This window comes from Salvelinus alpinus, chromosome 18, assembly GCF_045679555.1.
Source record: "Salvelinus alpinus chromosome 18, SLU_Salpinus.1, whole genome shotgun sequence".
Taxonomy (NCBI): domain Eukaryota; kingdom Metazoa; phylum Chordata; class Actinopteri; order Salmoniformes; family Salmonidae; genus Salvelinus; species Salvelinus alpinus.
In genome coordinates this window covers 22,958,847-22,981,380 of record NC_092103.1, presented here as the reverse complement: position 1 = coordinate 22,981,380, position 22,534 = coordinate 22,958,847, and the positions used below count along the sequence as shown (strand labels likewise).

Here is a 22,534-nt window from a genome sequence, read left to right as displayed (position 1 = left end):
TTTAAAGTTAGTAGCCCGGGGGGTGGTCTGCTCAGACGGAGGGGGTCTGCTCAGACGGAGGCCGGTTGAGGGCACAGCGGATGGGGTATTCGTCTGCAGACCAGACGTGGTCGTGTCGACAGAGAATCCAAGCCGGATGGCGATGGCGAAAGAGAGGTTGTGATTGTAGAATTGTGTTTGCTAACTGGTGCTAGCTTCGTGGCAGTGGCGCTAGCTGCACTAGCTGCAAGCTAGCTGTGCGGATCAGAAGTAGTGGCTCAGGGATTACGGCAGGAATCCGGCGTTGTTGTCGAGAGACAGTCCGATGCTGGTAAATTGGTGGGTAATATCCAGGCTAATAACAGGGCTGGTGTCTGTGCAGAAGGTAAAAGCTGCTAGCAGCGGCTAAAAATGGCTAAGTAGCTTGTAGCTGATTAGCTGGTTAGCTACTGGGGGTTCTTGAATGTGTTCCAAAGTAAAAAAAATAATAGCGATTCCGTATCACATTGGGTGAGGTAGGTTACCGGAAGGTATAATCGAATTAAAAATCGAAAAGAGATAAAAAATTGTTTTTAATATATACAAGAAATACGAAAAAATACAAACGTACACGAGAGGACTAAACAAACACGTCTACACTGCTACGCCATCTTGGAATTAAGAGGTTACTCACTTGAGCTAATCTTTTCAAGGTAAGGGCGGGTTTGTATTTCTGTATTATCACTTATGAAGACTGTAGAAATGTTTTCAGTTATTATATCACTCTCTCTTCCCAGTCAGTGACCACTCTTAGAGCAAAGGGAGGGGGTCAGGGTAAAGGATCATCTGGTCTCCCGAGCATGGATATATTTCTATACACATACACACAGATACAATATGATGGTCCCACAGCATGCTCTTTCTTTCTTCTGTCTCTGTTAGCACTTAGATTGATAAATCTTAGATGGCTTAGGGCTAGATCAAATCCGGATCGCATAAGATCTGCGTTATAACACAATTGAACATTTTACAGTCATTTCCGATTGAACCGACATATGCAGCGGAAACATTTTAATCGCACTATAATGTGGATACTCGGTGGCCCAGATTTAATCTAACCGAAGCCTATGTGACAATGGGCACAGGGACCTCAAATGACAAAGAAATTAATGGGCTAGTACATTATGGGCAAGTAGACTTCAGCTTGCTATCCACGTCACATAACTCCTCATGAAGAGGTTGTGTTTTTTAATAGCTCAGCATCCCCCTGTGTCCCCCAGGTATCGGATCGTTGTGACTATGTGTTTGTTAATGGGAAGGAGACGAGGGGGAGGATGAGGATGGTGCTCAACTTCACCTACAGCTACCTGAGTGCCCAACTGGAGATGAGTGTGTGGATGCCCCACCTACCCCTGCTTATCGACATAGCCAACCCCGAACTCAGCCAGATCAAGGGCTGGAGAGTCCCCGTGGCCGCCGGCAACAAGAGGTATGGTTTTGCTTTTAATAACAACTCTCCACATACCAATGTTGGCCACATACCAATGTAAGCCTTTGTCAATACTATTTAGAAATCCACAGAGAGAGCTGATGAGAGAGCTGATGCCAAGACCTGCTGCAGCAAGGCTGGAGTTTGGCATTCATGAAGGATTCAAAGAAGGATTTGATTGACAGTTTGTTTGCACAAAATCTTAATAACAAATCATCACAAGAGCCACTAGTAGTGACCCACTGCATAGTGACAAAGGATGAAATCCAAAACCATTATTTGACAAATCTAAGTAGGAGTCCTAAAGCCTGTTTGTTTAGAAGCCTCATAGACTAGAGCTGTGCTTTTCAGACAGATAGATGATTCCAATAATACAGTAAGTACTATGACAGAGAGGGTAGGGAATAGAAATCTTCCAGCTTATCAGCCTTGACTAATGCATATTGCTGTACTCTATAATAATAATCTATCATCACATCACTGTTAGTTACATTAGTGTGTTATACCCCATAGAAGACAGGTCAGTAGGGTCTCACTCAATACTGAGCGTCTTACCGCTGCCTGGTTCTTACTCAATACACTGAGGTGGATGGATGTATTGTGTAGGGTGTTGTTGTTTTCTCTGGAGCTACACGGTATGTTTACATGGTTATGGTTGGTGTCAGAGCTAGCTACCCAAACCCATTCAACGCTCAGATTTTTCTTGAACCTCTTCCATCTGACAGTTTTCTCGTAAGAGTATACAATTAAGTGTTGCTTTCTCAGGACCAGATGGGACAGTAAGGAAGAGGAGGAGATGAGGAAGAGCAGAGGCTGCATGCTACAGTACCAACACACCGTGGTCAGGGTGCTCACACCCTTTGTGGCCGAGTCTTCGGACCCATCTCCAGACCCCATAGTAGGGGGATTGGGGGGGTCTCTGGAGACTTTCCTGGGGCCAGACTGGCAGGTGGATGTCACCAGCCTGGTGCGCTACTCTCTCAGGGTGGGAGACCAATCTATAGCTAGACTACATGCTGGGACGGTACTGCAGGGACGCTCTGCAGGGACCACCACTCTACAGGTAATGTGTATATGTTTGTGTGTGTGCATGTGTGTGTTTGTTTGTGTGTATTGTAATGTGTGTGTATAATGTTGCAGGTGATGTCTCCTCTGTCTGACTCGATCCTGGCTGAGCGGATGGTCAGGGTTCTGGAAGACAAAGTGAGTGTGACAGAGCTGGGAGTGCAGCTGGTCTCTGGCCTCTCTCTGTCCCTCCAGCTCAGCCCAGGGAGAAACATGGCCATCATTGCCACGGCTACAATACAGGAAGTCATGCAGAGACCCAAACAGGTAAATAGACAAATGATGTAATATCAAACCTGATTAAAAACTATTATACAAAATAAAGTACATCCGAAGAACAAGCCCCAACTTCACATTGTGCCATTCTGAAGCTGAGGGGTGAACGATTAGTAATAGTGGAAAATCTGTACCCTCAAAGCTCTTCACAGATATTCAGCAAGAAAATAATACATTTCACAGTGAATAACAGTAACCTGCTAGCCTAGCAGCATGTGGTTTGTCCCTGTGATTCCTGTGTGTGTGAGTTAATAGTGTCCACAGCTCAGGACTGTAGTACTGTGGCCACGCTGTGAGCCAGACAGAGTGCATGGACGCAGTTTAACAGCTCACACATTAGCCGTGGCAGCATGCCCATTCAAAAACACTTCCCAAACTGTGAGTGGGGATACCATTAGGCAGTAGTCCATACTCTATAACCAGCACTATGACAGCCCTGTGCTGCCAGAGGCCTGGCCAATCGCTAACTTGACCCAGTCAATACTCAACCTATTAGAACGGAGTTAGTGCACATGCCCATTTGTTTCTATGATGGGCCATGTAAAGTATAATTCCAAGCTATGCAAATGTATTTCACCTCAGAATATAGGCCATGACTCTGGCTCCAATCATTCATTATCAGCTAACAGCTCTATGGTTCTATTGGACTGACTGTGGTGGGAGTAATTATTTTACATTGCACCCTCTGGTGGCTAGTGCTAATGGTTTGTATTCTCCATCTATACTGATATTGACCCCCTGTGGTTAAATTGAGTTTCACGCCATGATGTAATAGGACTGTGGTCTGTGATACAATAGCCCCCAAGCTAATTATAGTGAGATTAACAGAGGCAATTCTTAGATACCGACAAAATTAGGGATTAGCTATCATGTCAACCCAACAGACAAAACGCTAATGCAGGAATTGAAATAACTGTGTAATTGTGAATCATTGGGTTGCATGAGAATCCTGTGGAAAGATGCAAAATCCTATCAGCTCCTGCTTTACCACCTACTCATGCATTAACACATCTATTTATGAGAGGGAATATTTGGAAATTAATTGATGTTCTGTATGTCTGACACTCTGCACATGGGGAGAATATTGATTTCCTGATTGTATTTTGACCTATTTTAGAGAATTCCAAGCCCTCTCCTTATCCTGTCTCTGTGTTATTTCCATGTTTAGGAGGCAATGGTCAGCTGCTGGATCCAGTTCAGTGACGGCTCAGTGACCCCTCTGGACCTCTTTGACCGCAGCGTCTACTCCCTGACTGTGACCTCCGGGGACAAGAGTGTGGGGACTGTGCGCCGGACCCCCCAGTCAGCATTTGTGGTGGCAGAGGGTGAGGGTCAGGGGGCGCTGGTGAAAGCTGAGCTGAGGATCTGTGAGGAGTGCCAGAAGTCTAAGAGGAAGAGCAAGCTGGTGGTGGGCAATGGGCTTCTTAGGGTCACTTTCCAGAAAGGCAGCAGGACGGACGGAGGGGTCACTGGTGGTGGTGCTACTGGCTATGGCAGTGAAGGTTCAGAGTCAGAGGTAGAGCCTGAGCCAGTCGTGACATCACCACAGGAACTCACGCCAGTTGTGACCTCACTACGGGCTCTGACCGAGGGGGACGGAGACAGACGCTCGTTCAGGAGCACTGTGCCAGACTGCCAGGACAGCACTGTAACTGATGTCACCACGTCAACAGCCAGGGATCAGGAAGTGGCTGGAGGTGGCATCTCTACCATCAGAGAGGGCATCAGCAGCACCACCACCAACACTGATAGTAGTACCACCACCAAGGGAAAACCTGGCACGGACAAACCTCAGGTGTCTGGCAGACCTGGCAGGGACAGAAGCCTGGGCAGAGGACAGGGGCTGAGGAGAGACTGGGGGAACCTGGTTGAAAACCCCAACCAGAAGAAAAAGATGCCCAAAGCAGAGGCACCACCCCAGAAAGAGCAGCCCAAGCCGCCCCAGGTGGTGGAGAGTGACCTGGTGAAGACGTTCAAAGCCATGTCAGACCTGGAGATTGGCATCTTCGCGCTGGTGGGAGTCTCTGTCCTGGCCATCCTGGCCTTCCTGCTCAACTGCGCCTCCTATAATCTCTGCTTCCGGGTCGACAAGATCACCGTCCAGGGCAACCCAGACCCCAACGGCCCCAAGGAGCACAGGCACGACTGGGTGTGGCTGGGGACCAGCACAGGGCCAGCGCCGGACAACCCACCCCAGGTCTCCACCATCAAACGGGAGAACCACGGCTCTATTGAGTCCCACTGCATCCTGCAGAGACAATGCTCCACAGATAGCCACCGGGCTCTGGAGAGCAACCTGAGTATGAGTGCTATCCCAGAGAGGACTGCCACCTTGGGTAGGAGGAGCAGCTCCCAGCAGGTTACCACCCTGGACCCCATGGCTCAGGGTTCAGCCACCCTCCTAGCCAAGCCAACCCGCAGCGATCCACTCCACTCCCCCACCAGCAAGAGGAATCAGGTCCAGTTCACCACCTTCACCACACTGGACATTAAGCACTTGGCTGCCCTGAAGAGGAACGGAGTGGACTTTAACTGGGCCAGTCAGGCTGGGGGAGCTGGGGAGCCTAAGGGGCCACTACCTGACATGCTATGGCCTGTAGTCACACCCATGGGCCAACCACAGTGATACTCCACATGGGTTCTGTCTGTCTGTGTGTGTGTGTGTGTGTGTGTGTGTGTGTGTGTGTGTGTGTGTGTGTGTGTGTGTGTGTGTGTGTGTGTGTGTGTGTGTGTGTGTGTGTGTGTGTGTGTGTGTGTGTGTGTGTGTGTGTGTGTGTGTGTGTGTGTGTGTGCGTGTGTTCTGAACCTGTTTAAGTGTTTAAATGTGTACAACTTAGTGAGGATACACTTTCTAGTACACATAGAGAATACACATTAATACGTGTAAGGTCACTTCCTTTCCATTAAGTCACACACATGACCAACTTACCAAATTAATGACCAGACCTCATTAATACGGGATGGTGAAAAGTGTTGTATGCTTATAAGTGTAAATAATGTACTGTATATTTCTACAGATTATTGTTTACACATTTCTAACTGTTTAAATGCATTTAATTACGGTTTCATTTCATGTCACTTTTGAACATTTGTATGGGAAAATGCATCATGATATATTTGTATGTGGTTATACACTTTCCAGGCTTTGTATATTTGTATGACTCCTCAACAGAATAGCTTGAGAGTTTGTTCAATTTGTCAGAGAAAATGCAATATTTATAAAATATATTATTGCAAAGTTATTTTATACATACCCCCCTTTTGAGTGGATATTTATTCAAATTGTATGTGTTATACAAACACAGTTCAGAGTTTGAATTTAATATTTGCACCAACCGAACAATTAAGTTACCTCTGCTACAAGACTTCTGTCACGATCGTCGTAGTGAGGAGACCAAGGCGCAGCGTGATGATAATCCATCTTCTTTTAATAAAGAAAGAACACTGAACAAACTATACAAAACAATAAACGAACAACGAACGTGACGCTATATAAGAAATGTGCTGACACAAGCAACTAACATAGACAATCACCCACAACCCACAATGACAAAACAGGCTACCTAAATATGGTTCCCAATCAGAGACAACGACTAACACCTGCCTCTGATTGAGAACCATATCAGGCCAAACACAGAAACAGACAAACTAGACATACAACATAGAATGTCCATTCAGATCACACCCTGACCAAACAAAACATAGAAACATACAAAGCAAACTATGGTCAGGGCGTGACAGTACCCCCCCCCAAGGTGCGGACTCCGGCCGCAAAACCTGAACCTATAGGGGGAGGGTCTGGGTGGGCATCAGTCCGCGGTAGCGGCTCTGGCACTGGACGTGGACCCCACTCCACCATAGTCTTAGTCCACTTTAGTAGCGTCCTTTGAGCGGCGACCCTCGCCGCCGACCTAGGACTGGCAACCCTACTAAAGGGCCCCACTGGACTGAGGGGCAGCTCCGGACTGAGGGGCAGCTCCGGACTGAGGGGCAGCTCCGGACTGAGGGGTAGCTCAGGACTGAAGGGCAGCTCCGGGCTGATGGACGGCTCTGGCGGCTCCTTGCTGACGGACGGCTCTGGCGGCTCCTGGCTGACGGCTCTGGCGGCTCCTGGCTGATGGACGGCTCTGGCGGCTCCTGGCTGACGGACGGCTCTGGCGGCTCCTGGCTGACGGGCGGCTCTGGCGGCTCCTGGACAGACAGGCGCACCTATAGGGAGGAGACGGAGAGACAGCCTGGTGCGTGGGGCTGCCACAGGACCCACCAGACTGGGGAGACCTACAGGAGGCCTGGTGTTTGGAGGAGGCACCGGAAGGACCGGGCTGTGGGGGAGCACTGGAGCTCTGGTGCGCAGCCTTGGCACCACTCCCCCAGGCTGGATAACTACTCTAGCCCGGACCCTCCAGAGTGCAGGCACAGGTTGAACCGGGCTGTAGGTGAGCACTGGAGATCTAGTGCCTACTACGCGCACCTCTCCCTTGGGCTCCACTCCCACATTCGCCCGGCACGAGCGGAGCGCAGGCATAGGACGCACTGCACCCTCCCAGCGCCCCGGAGACACAGCACGCAGAGCCGGCGCAGGATACCCTGGACCGAAACGGCGTACCGGAGACCAGACATGCTGAGCAGGCACAATACGCCCTGGCTGGATGCCCACACTCGCATGACACTTTTGGGGGGCTGCCCTATAGCACACCGGGCTATGGGCACGTACTGGCGACACCGTGCGCTTAACCGCATAACACGGTGCCTGACCAGTAACGCGCTGCTTATAATAAGCACGAGGAGTGAGCTCAGGTCTCCAACCTGACTCTGCCACACTCCCCGTGTGCTCCCCCCCAAATATTTTTGGGGCTGCCTCTCGTACCTGTCGCGCTGCCATGCAGCCTCCTCATATCGCCGCCGCTCAGCTTTCGCTGCCTCCAGCTCTGCCTTGGGGCGGCGATATTCCCCAGCCTGTGCCCAGGGTCCTTTACCATCCAAAATCTCCTCCCATGTCCAGGAGTCCAGAACTCGCTGCTGCCCGATACCACGCTGCTTGGTCCGGTTGTGGTGGGTGATCCTGTCACGATCGTCGTAGTGAGGAGACCAAGGCGCAGCGTGATGATAATCCATCTTCTTTTAATAAAGAAAGAACACTGAACAAACTATACAAAACAATAAACGAACAACGAACATGACGCTATATCACACCCTGACCAAACAAAACATAGAAACATACAAAGCAAACTATGGTCAGGGCGTGACAACTTCGCTTGGGAGAAAGAGTTTTTCCATTTGTAAAAAATGTCTAATCTTGTCCTCAGCACAGAGTAATAGATTTTAAAAGAGATAATTCATTTTATCATGTGTAAATGAAGACAAATGGTGCTCTGTCTGTGCAGTACTGTTGCATTTTTTAGGCTGAAAAGGGATGTTAAATGTTAAATATAGTGGAACTAAAAGCATTTTAGCAAAAACAAATCTTATTCAAATCTGTTCATAAAAAGGAACAGGCCTTCCTGTGACATTGGGTTCTGTAGGTGGCCTGGAGGGCGGGTAGTTTGCCCCCGGTAATGGGTTGGGCAGACCGCACCACCCTCTGGAGAGCCTTGCGGATGCAGGTGGTGCAGTTGCCATACCAGCCCAACAATATGCTTTCAATTGTGCATCTGTAAAAATGTGTGAGGGTTTTAGGTGACAAGCCAAATTTCTTTAGCCTCCTGAGGTTGAAGAGGTGGGTGGTGTGGGTGGTCCATTACAGTTTGTCAGTGATGTGTACACCAAGGAACTTGAAGCTTTCCACCTTCTCCACTGCGGCTCCGTCGATGTAGATGGGGGCTGCACCCTCTGCTGTTTCCTGAACTCCACGATCATCTTCTTTGTTACTTTGAAATTGAGTGAGAGGATGTTTTCCCGGCATCACACTCCCAGATCCCTCACCTCCTCCCTGTAGGCTGTCTCGTCATCGTTGGTAATCAACCCTACTACTGTTGTGTCATCTGCAAACTTGATGATTGAGTTGGAGGCGTGCTTGGCCACGCAGTCAAGGGAGAACAGGAGGGATTTGAGCACGCACCCTCGTGGGGCCCCAGTGTTGAGGATCAGCGGAGTGGACGTGTTGTTTCCTACCATCACCACCTGGGGGCGGTCCGTCAGGAAGTCCAGGACACAGTTACACAGGGCAAAGTTCAGACCCAGGGCCTGAAGCTTAATGATGAGCTTGGAGGGTACTATGGTGTTGAATGCTGAGCTATAGTCAATAAACAGCCTTCTTACATAGGTGTTCCTCTTTTCCAGATGGGATAGGGAAGAGTGCATAGTGATGGCGATTGCATCGTCTGTGGATCTATTGGGACAGTAAGTAAATTGAAGTGGGTCTAGGGTGGCAGGTAAGGTAGAGGTGATATGATTTACTCGTCTCTCAATGCACTTTATGATGACAGAGGTGAGTGCTACGGGGCGATAGTCATTAAGTTCAGTTACCTTTGCCTTCTTGGGTACAGGAAAATGGTGGCCATCTTGAAGCATGTGGGGACAGCAGACTGGGATAGGGAGAAATTGAATATGACCGTAAACACACCAGCCAGCTGGTCTGCGGATGCTCTGAGGACGCGGCTAGGGATGCTGTCTGGGCCGGCAGCCTTGCGAGGGTTAACACGTTTAAATGTTTTACTCACGTCGACTACGGAGAAGGAGCAGGTAGCAGGCTGCATCGGGGGCACTGTGTTATTCTCAAAGCATGCGAAGAATGTGTTTAGCCTGTACGGAAGCAAAACGTCGGTCTGGGCGATGTGCCTGGTTTTTCTTTTGTAGTCCGTGATTGTCTGTAGTCCCTGCCACATACGTCTCGTGTCTGAGCTGTTGAATTGCAAATCCACTTTATCTCTATACTGATGTTTATCTTGTTTGATTGCCTTGTGGAGTGAATAACTACACTGTTTATATTCTGCCATATTACCAGTCGCCTTGCCATGGTTAAATGCGATGGTTCGCACTTTCAGTTTTGCGCGGATGCTACAATCTATCCATGGTTTCTGGTTAGGGTAGATTTTAACCTGTTTGGGATAGAGGGCAGCATTTTCATGTTCGGATGAAAAGCGTGCCCAGAGTAAACTTCCTGCTACTCAGGCCCAGATGCTAATATATGCATATTATCAGTAGTATTGGATAGAAAACACTCTGAAGTTTCTAAAACTGTTTGAATGATGTCTGTGAGTATAACAGAACTCATATGGCAGGCAAACACCTGAGAAATATCCAACCAGGAAGTGGGAAATCTGAGGTTTGTAGTTTTTCAACTCATTGCCTATCGAATATACAGTGTCTATGGGGTCATATTGCACTTCCTAAGGCTTCCACTAGATGTCAACAGTCTTTAGATCCTTGTTTGATGCTTCTACTGTGAAGGAGGGGGGAATGGGAGCTGAATGAGTCAGGGGTCTGGCAGAATGGCATGAGCTGGTCATGCGCACACACGTGAGTGCGACCTACGTTCCATTGCAATTCTAAAAAAGGAATTCTCCGGTTGGAACATTATTGAAGATTTATGTTAAAAACATCCTAAAGATTGATTCTATACATCGTTTGACATTTTCTACGAACTGTAATATGACTTTTTGAACTTTTCGTCTGAAATTTCGCCTGGACTTGCCCGCACCTCGTGAGTTTGGATTGTGAACTGAACGGGCTAACAAAAGGAGGTATTTGGACATAAATGATGGACTTTATCGAACAAATCAAACATGTATTGTGGAACTGGGATTCCTGGGAGTGCATTCTGATGAAGATCATCAAAGATAAGTGAATATTTATAACGCTATTTCGGACTCCTGTTGACTCCACAATATGGCAGGTATCTGCATTGCTTGTTTTTGTCTGAGCGCCGTACTCAGATTATTGCATGGTTTGCTTTTTCCGTAAAACTTTTTTGAAATCTGACACAGCGGTTGCATTAAGGAGAAGTATATCTATAATTCTGTGCCTAATACTTGTATCTTTTATCAAAGTTTATGATGAGTATTTCTGTAAATTGATGTGGCTCTGAAAATTCGCCGGATGTTTTCAAGGCACAACATTACTGACCATAAAGCGCCAATGTAAACTGAGATTTTTGGATATAAATATGAACTTTATCGAACAAAACATACATGTATTGTCTAACATGAAGTCCTATGAGGGTCATCTGATGAAGATCATCAAAGGTTAGAGATTCATTTTATCTCTATTTCTGCTTTTTGCAACTCCTCTCTTTGGCTGGAAAATGGCTGTGTGTTTTGTGACTAGGCTCTGATCTAACATAATCATATGGTGTGCTTTCGCTGTAAAGTTTTTTTGAAATCGGACACGGTGGGTAGATTAACAAGAATTAATGCTTTATTTTATGGTGTATTCCACTTGTATGAAAGTTACATATTTCAAAAAAATTATAGACATTTGTTGTGTTTAGAAAATAACAAAATACAGAAAAGCATACCTGCAGTAAAAGATATCAAACAGTGATGACAGGCATTGACAGGACAGTCACAGCCACACGTTCACTGGTTAGATAGGACACAATAAATATTTTAGATACGAGTAACAGTAGTGATACATACCCTCAAGGTGAAGTGATATTAATCTATAAATACAGAGCACAAGTACAACCCTTTTATATAAACCTTAACTTCTTATGGCTGCAGGGGCAGTATTGAGTAGCTTGGATGAAAGGTGCACAGAGGTGCCCAGAGTAAACGGCCTGCTCCTCAGTCATAGTTGCTAATATATGCATATTATTATTAGTATTGGATAGAAAACTCTCTGAAGTTTCCAAAACTGTTTGAATTATGTCTGTGAGTATAACAGAACTCATATGGCAGGCAAAAACCTGAGAAGTTCCACTTCCTGTTTGGATTTTTTCTGAGGCTGGTAGATTTTCAACCAAGCTCCTATTGACATTACAGCGAGATATGGATGAGTTTATTGTGGACCTGGGATTCCTGGGAGTGCATTCTGATGAAGTTTATCAAAGGTAAGGAAACATTTATCATGTAATTTCTGGTTTCTGTTGACTCCAACATGGCGGCTAATTTGACTCTTGTTCTGAGCTCCTTCTCAGATTATTGCATGGTTTGCTTTTTCCGTAAAGTTTTTTTGAAATCAGCGGTTGCATTAAGGAGAGGTATATCTATAATTCCATGTGAATAACTTGTATTATCATCTACTTTTATGATGAGTATTTCTGTTGAAACGATGTGGCTATGCACTATCACTGGATGTAGTGAATGTAACGCGCCAATTAACTTTATCAAACAAAACATGCATGTATTGTGTAACATGAAGTCCTATGAGTATCATCTGATGAGGATCATCAAAGGTTAGTGATTAATTTTAGCTATATTTCTGCTTTTTGTGACCGCTATCTTTCGCTGGAAAAATGGCTGTGCTTATTGTGGTTTGGTGTGACCTAACATAATCGTTTGTAGTGCTTTCGCTGAAAAGCATATTTGAAATCGGACACTTTGGTGGGATTAACAACAAGATTACGTTTAAAATGGTATAAGAAACATGTATGTCTGAGGAATTTTAATTATGAGATTTCTGTTGTTTTGAATTTGGTGCCCTGCACTTTCACTGGCTGTTGTCATATCATCCCGTCACCGGGATTGCAGCCATAAGAAGTTTGAAGATAGTAAGAAAATAAACATTTACTTAATCTTTCAATAAATCACCTGCTAGCAAACCATCTGTTGGCAATAGCTAGCGTGACATTGTACAGTAGTGCAGTGACCAACGGTGCTAGTTAGCTCGTCATTAACATGGCTAGCTAAGCCAGCAAAAACTTGGTTAACTTTCTGAAATAGGTTTTCAATACATTAATGGCAAAATAAATAAATACATACATAAATACATAAATACATTAATACATAAATACATTCACATTCGCTATTGACTTTAGGAGATATGAACCAGTTTTCCAAAAACACTATTGTGTTATACAGTTTTAAACAGTTTTTATATACGGAGGAAAGGGACAAGAACCTGCTCTCAGAACAATACAACAATTAATAATTCAATAATAACTAAAAGAAATAATATAAAAATGGTAAGTCCGAAGACCTCTCGTATTACCAACCTTACTACAATGGCAGCAAATATTTTTATGAATTCAGTAACACAAAATGAAAGGAAACTTTATTTATGTCACCCCTTTTCCTGTTTTCACCCACTACTCTACCGTGAACTGCGGCGTTCTTTGATATCTACATTGCGCTCGAGGTTAACTTCTTGCAACTATAGGGGGTGCTGTTCCGCATTAGCATATTTGGGTCTCCAAATTAAACTGCCTCGTGCTAAATTCTTGATCGTACAATATGCATATTATTGTTATTATTGGATAGAAAACACCTTCTAGTTTCTATAGAAGTTGGAATTTTGTCTCTGAGTGGTACAGAACAATTTCTACAGCACTTTTCATGACAGGGTTCAGATTTCAGAAATTTTTACCTCTGATCTGGAGTCTGTTTTTAAGGCGACAGTGAATGCTATGAAGAAACCGACACTGCCTACGTCTTCCTCTGGGTGTCTGTACGTCATCACGTTTTCAATGAACTCGATGGGACATTCACAGCCATTATAAATGACCAAAATGTATAGAGACCGCCCTTTCTCGTCGTGCGCCTGAAGCGTGAAGGCCATCGGACTTGCCTCGTTCCAAATCGTTTTTTAGAGAGTGATATTTCTCCGGTCATGTTTTCAGTCGTTATAGTTGTTAAAAACATCATAATGTAGTTAATTTGAACCGTTTTATAGCAATTTATATCCGTTTAGTGCGATTTTGAGGAATTTCTTTGTCGTGCCCTTTTTAGCTTTGGAAACGTTTCGGGGTGTCGGTCGTTGGTGGTGGACATTTCGAAGGACAGAGGACATCTATCGACCAAAAGACGTTTATAACATAGAAAGGATACATTGCCCAAGAATATGATGGAAGAACAGCTCAAAGTAAGCAATATTTAATATGATAAACCGTGTTTCTGTCGAAATATTTTAAACGCATATTTCGCCATTTTGTTTGGTATAGCTTCACCTGGCGAACCCTGTATTGAAAAGTAAGGATAATTTTAAAAATGTAAATCAGCGGTTGCATTAAGAACTAATTTGTCTTTCGATTCCTGTCTACCCTGTATTTTTTAGTCAAGTATATGATTAGCTTTCAATTAAACTAGATCACTCTGATAGATGACGTCAGACATATTGAGGCTTGATTTCCTAGTATTTTTATTGTGTAACCACGGTTTTGTATGGCTAAATATGCACCTTTTCGAACAAACTGTATATGTATGTTGTAAAATGATGTTACAGGAGTGTCATCGGAAGAATTCTGAGAAGGTTAGTGAAAAAATTAATATCTTTTGGCGGTGATTACGTTATAGCGCTCTTTGGCTGGAATCGATGCTCTGGTAACGTTTGCACATGTAGTATGCTAACTTATCGATTTATTGTGTTTTCGCTGAAAAACGCTTAGAAAATCTGAAATATGGTCTGAAATCACAAGAACTGGGTCTTTCCATTGCTATGCTTTGTCTATTTTTATGAAATGTTTTATGATGAGTAAATTGGTCATACACGTTGCTCTATCTAGTAATTCTAGTGGATTTGTGATGGTCGGTGCAATTGTAAACTGTGATTTCTACCTGAAATATGCACTTTTTCCTAACAAAAACTATCCTATACCATGAATATGTTATCAGACTGTCATCTGATGGTTTTTTTTATAGGTTATTGGCTATCAATATCTTAGTTGAGCCGAATTGGTGATAGCACCTGAAGGAGTAAGAAACTGATGGAGTTAGAATAGTGGTGTATTTTGCTAACGTGTTTAGCTAATAGATTTACATATTTTGTCTTCCCTGTAAAACATTTTAAAAATCTGAAATGGTGGCTTTATTCACAAGATCTGTATCTTTCATCTGGTGTCTTGGACTTGTGATTTAATGATATTTAGATGCTACTATCTACTTGTGAAGCTATGCTAGCTATGCTAATCAGTGTGTGGGGGGTGGGGGGTGCTCCCGGATCCGGGGTTAGTAGCCGTGAAAGGTTAATGGAAACTCTACATTTTCACTTTGTTACATTCACCCCTGCAGAATTCCATCAACCCATACAGACCTTAAAGACACATAACTAGGGCGGTCACTTTAAACCTGTTAAAGAAATACCTGAAGGGTCAACCTTAGCCATGGGCTATCCATAGGACTGTACAAAACATTGTACAAAGTAATAATGTGTATTTTACACATCACCTTCACCCTTTCTGTTCCGTAACCTAAACTGTCACTTGCACTCAACACTGAATACACATAGCCTACTTAATACTCTGTATAGCTGATATCCATGACTTTCAACAGGACATTTTGGAGAATTTTCATGGCTTCAACGAGTCTCTTTACTGGTCTAACAACCCTTCCGTACCTTGTATGTGTCACGCTACCCTCCCATAAATTATTCTTAGAGCTTTGTGAATTGACTGTATCGTGGGACTTGTCCTTAACAATGTATTATAGGGGATATAGTCTGCTGCTTCGGGCCTGCTCACTTGGGCCAAATTCACTGATCCTGATACTATTCTGGGTGGCCAATTTGCTTGTTTGAATTTGATCACTAGTGGCAGGTCACTGACCCTTATACTGCTTTTGGAGGAGATTTCTATTTCATCAGCCAAGGGCTGCAAGCTATCATCCTCAGAGTGGAAAGGGTCTCCTTATGGGTCTCTGTCACTATTGCTCTGAAATTCGGGATGCTCAATGTGACCAGAGTCACTAGTTCTAGATTCCTGCTCGCTTTCAGAATCTCCCATTGACTCGGTTTCTCCCTTACACTCTTGTCCTATCAACGAGGAGCCGGAGGCGTCCATAACCTCATCGACTCATTTTGAACTTAGACTGAGGAGGATCCAGATTGCAGTTCTCTGGTCATCACTGCCCCCATCCACATCTGGTAGTGGGTTTGGTTTCATAGTTCTGGCATCTGCAAAACTCTCCTCTGAAAGGATGGAGGGAACGGTTGTATCCTCAGCCTCTCCAATTGGAAGAAAGTTCACAGGAAGTAAGAAGTTGCGGTTTACAACCTTTCTCTTGTCTGTGGAAGGGTTTACTACTCTGTAGATGTGCAGATCTGGTTTGCTCCAGCTGATGACATAGACGGTAGATTCCCACACATCTGCCACTTTCCGTTAGCCAACAAGAAAGAACGGGGAAAAGATAACTTTGTCACCAACCTCCAGGGTACATCCTTTCACCTTCTTGTCATATTCTCTTGCCTGCTTTTTCTGTGCCTTTGATGTGTTCTTCTGTGTGATATGCATGGCCTCCTGAAGAACTCTTTGAAAGGAGTCTACAAATTCACTGTAACCCAAAATGGTCTCGTCTCTCAGAACACTTCCAAACATGGCATCGACCGGAAGCTGTGGGGTCCGCCAAACATTAAGTATAAAGGGGCGAACCCTGTCGTCTCATGTACGATACAGTTATATTCAAACGTGAGAGTTTGAATCATCTGAGGCCATTTCTCTTTCATCCGTGGAGGCAAGGCTCAAATCATATTCCCCAAAGTTTGATTAAATCTTTCTGTTTGCCCATTGCACATGATATGGAGTTGTGTGAGATTTCTTCACTCCTGCCAGGTCCATTAGCTCTAATATCAGCTTGCTCTCAAAGTTGGCCCCTTGGTCACTTAAAAGACGCTGAGGAAAACCGTAAATACAGAAAAAGTTGTTCCACAGTTTCTGAGTAACTTGTTTTGCTGTCTGATTTGTACAAGGGAAGGTGTGAGCTACTTTGGTAAAATGGTCTGTTACTACTTGTACCTAAATACTCTCTCCATCCTTTCCTTCAGCCGCCCAGAAATTGATACAGACTAACTCTAGTCGCGCACTTGTCTTAATCGATTGAAGAGGAGCTCTTGCCTCAAGTCTTCTTGACTTGCTCACAACACAGCGTCTACATCTCATGACATAGTCTTTCACCTGTTCATCCATACCAACCCAAAATAACCTCTGTCTGATGGGGTGTAAGGTTCTTGCTTGACCTTGGTGTGCAGCATCATCATGTGTTCCCTTCAACACATCCGCCTTCAGGGACAAAGGTACAATGAACTGATATCTCTTATTTCCGGTTTTGTCCTTTGATTTCCTGTACAGTATTCCATCCTTGTATTCCAACTTCTCCCAATGTTTCAGAAGTTTCTGCACGTCCACTGTTTCATGTTCTCTTTCACAATGTGATGGTCTCCGTTTCCTCTCCACATAATAGGTAGCACGAGCCAATGTCTCATCTGCTTGCTGCTTCTCTTTGAGATCTCCTAGTGAAAAAGCGGGGAGCACTGGGTAACCTCCCTGCAGATGTTGGGATAGCTGCATCAGAGGGACAGTGCACATGGATATGATACCTTTTTGGTACAAGCTGTTGTCTAGGAGTGCCTTCACTTCATCACCAGAGACCTCAACAGCCTTTGTACCTTGATTGGACCCTGTCATGCCACTGTTTGGCAGGGCTTGGCAATTCACAGACAGCCGGAGCGTCTCTTGTACGTTCTCTGCTGTGACGTGTTGCGTGGTACCATATGTTCTGTATTTCAGATCAAAGTCATACGGGGCTAGCTTCGCCACCCACCTCTGCTCACAGGCATCACGTTTAGGCTTTGTCAGTATGTGAGTGAGTGGATTATTATATAAACTTGGCACCTTTTAGCCAGTGACAAAACATTTCACATACGGCCCATTTCAATATAAGAAACTCTAGACGATGGGCTGGATATCTTGCTTGGGATTTGTTGAGGGATTTACTAGCAAACGCAGAGGGTCTACTTTTACTCTCGCCCTCTGGGATCTGGCTCAGAACAGCGCCTAGGCCGTCAACTGAAGCATCCGTCGAAAGTATGAAGGGTTTACTAAAGTCTGGGTGCACTAAAACTACAGCATTTATCACAGCTGCTTTTAACTCATCAAAGGCATGTTGACACTCACTCGTCCAGTCTTCAGGTGTCAGCCTACGGGGCGGCCTACTCTGAGTCAAATCAAATCAAATCAAATTTTATTAGTCACATACACATGGTTAGCAGATGTTAATGCGAGTGTAGCGAAATGCTTGTGCTTCTAGTTCCGACAATGCAGTAATAACCAACAAGTAATCTAACCTAACAATTCCACAACTACTACCTTATACACACACAAGTGTAAAGGGATAAAGAATATGTACATAAAGATATATGAATGAGTGGTGGTGCAGAACGGCATAGGCAAGATGCAGTAGATGGTATAGAGTACGGTATATACATATGAGATGAGTACTGTAGGGTATGTAAACATAAAGTGGCATAGTTTAAAGTGGCTAGTGGTACATGTATTACATAAAGATGGCAAGATGCAGTAGATGATATAGAGTACAGTATATACATATCAGATGGGTAATGTAGGGTATGTAAACATTATATTAAGTGGCATTGTTTAAAGTGGCTAGTGGTACATTTTTACATAGTTTCCATCAATTCCCATTTTTAAAGTGGCTGGAGTTGAGTCAGTATGTTGGCAGCGGCCGCTAAATGTTAGTGGTGGCTGTTTAACAGTCTGATGGCCTTGAGATAGAAGCTGTTTTTCAGTCTCTCGGTCCCTGCTTTGATGCACCTGTACTGACCTCGCCTTCTGGATGATAGCGGGGTGAACAGGCAGTGGCTTGGGTGGTTGTTGTCCTTGATGATCTTTATGGCCTTCCTGTGACATCGGGTGGTGTAGGTGTCCTGGAGGGCAGGTAGTTTGCCCCCGGTGATGCGTTCTGCAGACCTCACTACCCTCTGGAGAGCCTTACGGTTGTGGGCGGAGCAGTTGCCGTACCAGGCGGTGATACAGCCCGACAGGATGCTCTCGATTGTGCATCTGTAGAAGTTTGTGAGTGCTTTTGGTGACAAGCCGAATTTCTTCAGCCTCCTGAGGTTGAAGAAGCGCTGCTGCGCCTTCTTCACGACGCTGTCTGTGTGGGTGGACCAATTCAGTTTGTCCGTGATGTGTACACCGAGGAACTTAAAACTCTCCACCTTCTCCACTACTGACCCGTCGATGTGGATAGGGGGGTGCTCCCTCTGCTGTTTCCTGAAGTCCACAATCATCTCCTTTGTTTTGTTGACGTTGAGTGTGAGGTTATTTTCCTGACACCACACTCCGAGGGCCCTCACCTCCTCCCTGTAGGCCGTCTCGTCGTTGTTGGTAATCAAGCCTACCACTGTAGTGTCATCCGCAAACTTGATGATTGAGTTGGAGGCGTGCATGGCCACGCAGTCGTGGGTGAACAGGGAGTACAGGAGAGGGCTCAGAACGCACCCTTGTGGGGCCCCAGTGTTGAGGATCAGCGGGGTGGAGATGTTGTTACCTACCCTCACCACCTGGGGGCGGCCCGTCAGGAAGTCCAGGACCCAGTTGCACAGGGCGGGGTCGAGACCCAGGGTCTCGAGCTTGATGACGAGTTTGGAGGGTACTATGGTGTTAAATGCTGAGCTGTAATCGATGAACAGCATTCTCACATGGGTATTCCTCTTGTCCAGATGGGTTAGGGCAGTGTGCAGTGTGGTTGCGATTGCGTCGTCTGTGGACCTATTGGGTCGGTAAGCAAATTGGAGTGGGTCTAGGGTGTCCGGTAGGGTGGAGGTGATATGGTCCTTGACTAGTCTCTCAAAGCACTTCATGATGACGGAAGTGAGTGCTACGGGGCGGTAGTCGTTTAGCTCAGTTACCTTAGCTTTCTTGGGAACAGGAACAATGGTGGCCCTCTTGAAGCATGTGGGAACAGCAGACTGGGATAAGGATTGATTGAATATGTCCGTAAACACACCAGCCAGCTGGTCTGCGCATGCTCTGAGGACGCGGCTGGGAATGCCGTCTGGGCCTGCAGCCTTGCGAGGGTTAACACGTTTAAATGTTTTACTCACCTCGGCTGCAGTGAAGGAGAGCCCGCAGGTTTTGGTAGGGGGCCGTGTCAGTGGCACTGTATTGTCCTCAAAGCGGGCAAAAAAGTTGTTTAGCCTGTCTGGGAGCAAGACATCCTGGTCCGCGACGGGGCTGGTTTTCTTTTTGTAATCCGTGATTGACTGTAGACCCTGCCACATACCTCTTGTGTCTGAGCTGTTGAATTGCGACTCGATTTTGTCTCTGTACTGGGACTTAGCCTGTTTGATTGCCTTGCGGAGAGAATAGCTACACTGTTTGTATTCGGTCATGCTTCCGGTCACCTTGCCCTGGTTAAAAGCAGTGGTTCGCGCTTTCAGTTTCACGCGAATGCTGCCGTCAATCCACGGTTTCTGGTTTGGGAATGTTTTAATCGTTGCTGTGGGTACGACATCGTCAATGCACTTCCTAATGAACTCGCTCACCGAATCAGCATATTCGTCAATATTGTTGTTGGACGCAATGCGGAACATATTCCAATCCGCGTGATCGAAGCAGTCTTGAAGCGTGGAATCAGATTGGTCGGACCAGCGTTGAACAGACCTGAGCGCGGGAGCTTGTTGTTTTAGTTTCTGTTTGTAGGCTGGAATCAACAAAATGGAGTCGTGGTCAGCTTTTCCGAAAGGGGGGCGGGGGAGTGCCTTATATGCGTCGCGGAAATTAGTATAACAATGATCTAGGGTTTTTCCAGCCCTGGTAGCACAATCGATATGCTGATAGAATTTAGGGAGTTTTGTTTTTAGATTAGCCTTGTTAAAATCCCCAGCTACGATGAATGCAGCCTCAGGGTGTGTGGTTTCCAGTTTACAAAGAGTCAGATAAAGTTCGTTCAGGGCCATCGATGTGTCTGCTTGGGGGGGAATATATACGGCTGTGATTATGATCGAAGAGAATTCCCTTGGTAGATAATGCGGTCGACATTTGATTGTGAGGAGTTCTAGATCAGGTGAACAGAATGACTTGAGTTCCTGTGTGTTGTTATGATGATCACACCACGTCTCGTTAATCATAAGGCATACCCCCCCGCCCCTCTTCTTACCAGAAAGATGTTTGTTTCTGTCGGCGCGAAGCATGAAGAAACCAGCTGGCTGCACCGACTCCGTTAGCGTCTCTTGAGTTAGCCATGTTTCCGTGAAGCAGAGCACGTTGCAATCCCTGATGTCTCTCTGGAATGCTACCCGTGCTCGGATTTCATCAACCTTATTGTCAAGAGACTGGACATTGGCGAGTAGTATGCTAGGGAGTGGAGCGCGATGTGCCCGTCTCCGAAGCCTGACCAGGAGACCGCCTCGTTTGCACCTTTTACGGCGTCGCACAGGGTCGCCGGCTGGGATCAGATCCATTGTATTGGGTGGAAGGCAAAACACTGGATCCGTTTCGGGAAAGTCATATTCCTGGTAGGAACGATGATGAGTTGACGTTAATCGTATATTCAGTAGTTCCTCCCGACTGTATGTAATGAAACCTAAGATTACCTGGGGTACCGATGTAAGTTTATGTAAATAACACATAAAAAAACAAAATACTGCATATTTTCCAAGGAACGCGAAGCGAGGCGGCCATCTCGTGTCGGCGCCGGATGTTACCACCTTGTTACCCAGTCTTGCCATTTTATCTTTTCGGTGGTTTTCTGTCCCGCTGTTAACCTCTATGGTACAAGTGGGACGGTAGCGTCCCACCTCGACAACAGCCAGTGAAACTGCAGGGCGCCAAATTCAAAACAACAGAAATCCCATATTTAAAATTCCTAAAAAACATACAAGTATTATCCACCATTTTAAAGATAAACTGCTTGTAAATCCAACCACAGTGTCCGATTTAAAAAAGGCTGTACTGTGAAATAACACCATGCGATTATGTTAGGTCAGCACCTAGTCACAGAAAACCATACAGCCATTTTTCCAGCCAAAGAGAGGAGTCACAAAAAGCAGAAATAGAGATAAAATTAATCACTAACCTTTGATGATCTTCATCAGATGGCACTCATAGGACTTCATGTTACACAATACATGTATGTTTTGTTCGATAAAGTTCATATTTATATCCCAAAATCTCAGTTTACATTGGAGCGTTATGGTCAGAAATGTATTGTCTCAAACAAACATCCGGTGAAAGTGCAGAGAGCCACATCAAATTACAGAAATACTCATCATAAACATTGATAAAACGATACAAGTGTTATTAACTTCTTGCCACTAGGGGGGTGCCATTTCGACATAGTCCAAATTCGTCTCCAAATTAAACTGCCTCGTACTCAATTCTTGCTCGTACAATATGCATATTATTATTACTATTGGATAGAAAACACTCTCTAGTTTCTAAAACCGTTTGAATTATGTCTGTGGGTGAAACAGAACTCGACTTAGAGCAATTTTCCTGTGTATGTCAGAATTCAGAATTGTACTGGCTGTTCTGAGACCTGTGTATTAATTTGCCTGTCCTCTATTGGTTGAGATGCACTGCATACGCCTTCCCCTGGGTGTCAGCGAATAGGGAGACTTGAAATGGAGTCTCTGCATAGTTCCCAAAGGTTATAAATTGATTGGAATCACGGTGGCCATTCTTTTGGATCTTCGCTCGGGCGCAAAGAGGAGCTTTGCGTATCGTTGTGGAAGCTCTGGTTTTAGCTCCTTAGATAATTCCGGTCATGTTTTTATTCGATTTAAGCTTTAAAGACATCATAATCTTGTTATTTTGAACCGAATTATTTCAGTTTATACAGTGGGGAGAACAAGTATTTGATACACTGCCGATTTTGCAGGTTTTCCTACTTACAAAGCATGTAGAGGTCTGTAATT

At 45.2% G+C, this 22,534-nt stretch overlaps 1 protein-coding gene across 1 annotated transcript in view; it reads left to right on the top strand.

Annotated features, from left to right (window-relative positions):
* The window catches only part of LOC139543424 (transmembrane protein 132D-like), a 52,490-nt gene extending 46,539 nt beyond the window's left edge, over positions 1-5,951 (top strand). Inside the window, exons 7-10 of the mRNA XM_071349531.1 lie at positions 1,239-1,447; positions 2,213-2,510; positions 2,588-2,779; positions 3,957-5,951. Coding sequence (XP_071205632.1) covers positions 1,239-1,447; positions 2,213-2,510; positions 2,588-2,779; positions 3,957-5,414 — 2,157 coding nt within the window. The 3' untranslated portion in view covers positions 5,415-5,951. The remainder of the gene's footprint in view (positions 1-1,238; positions 1,448-2,212; positions 2,511-2,587; positions 2,780-3,956) is intronic.
* Positions 5,952-22,534: the final 16,583 nt, after the last annotated feature.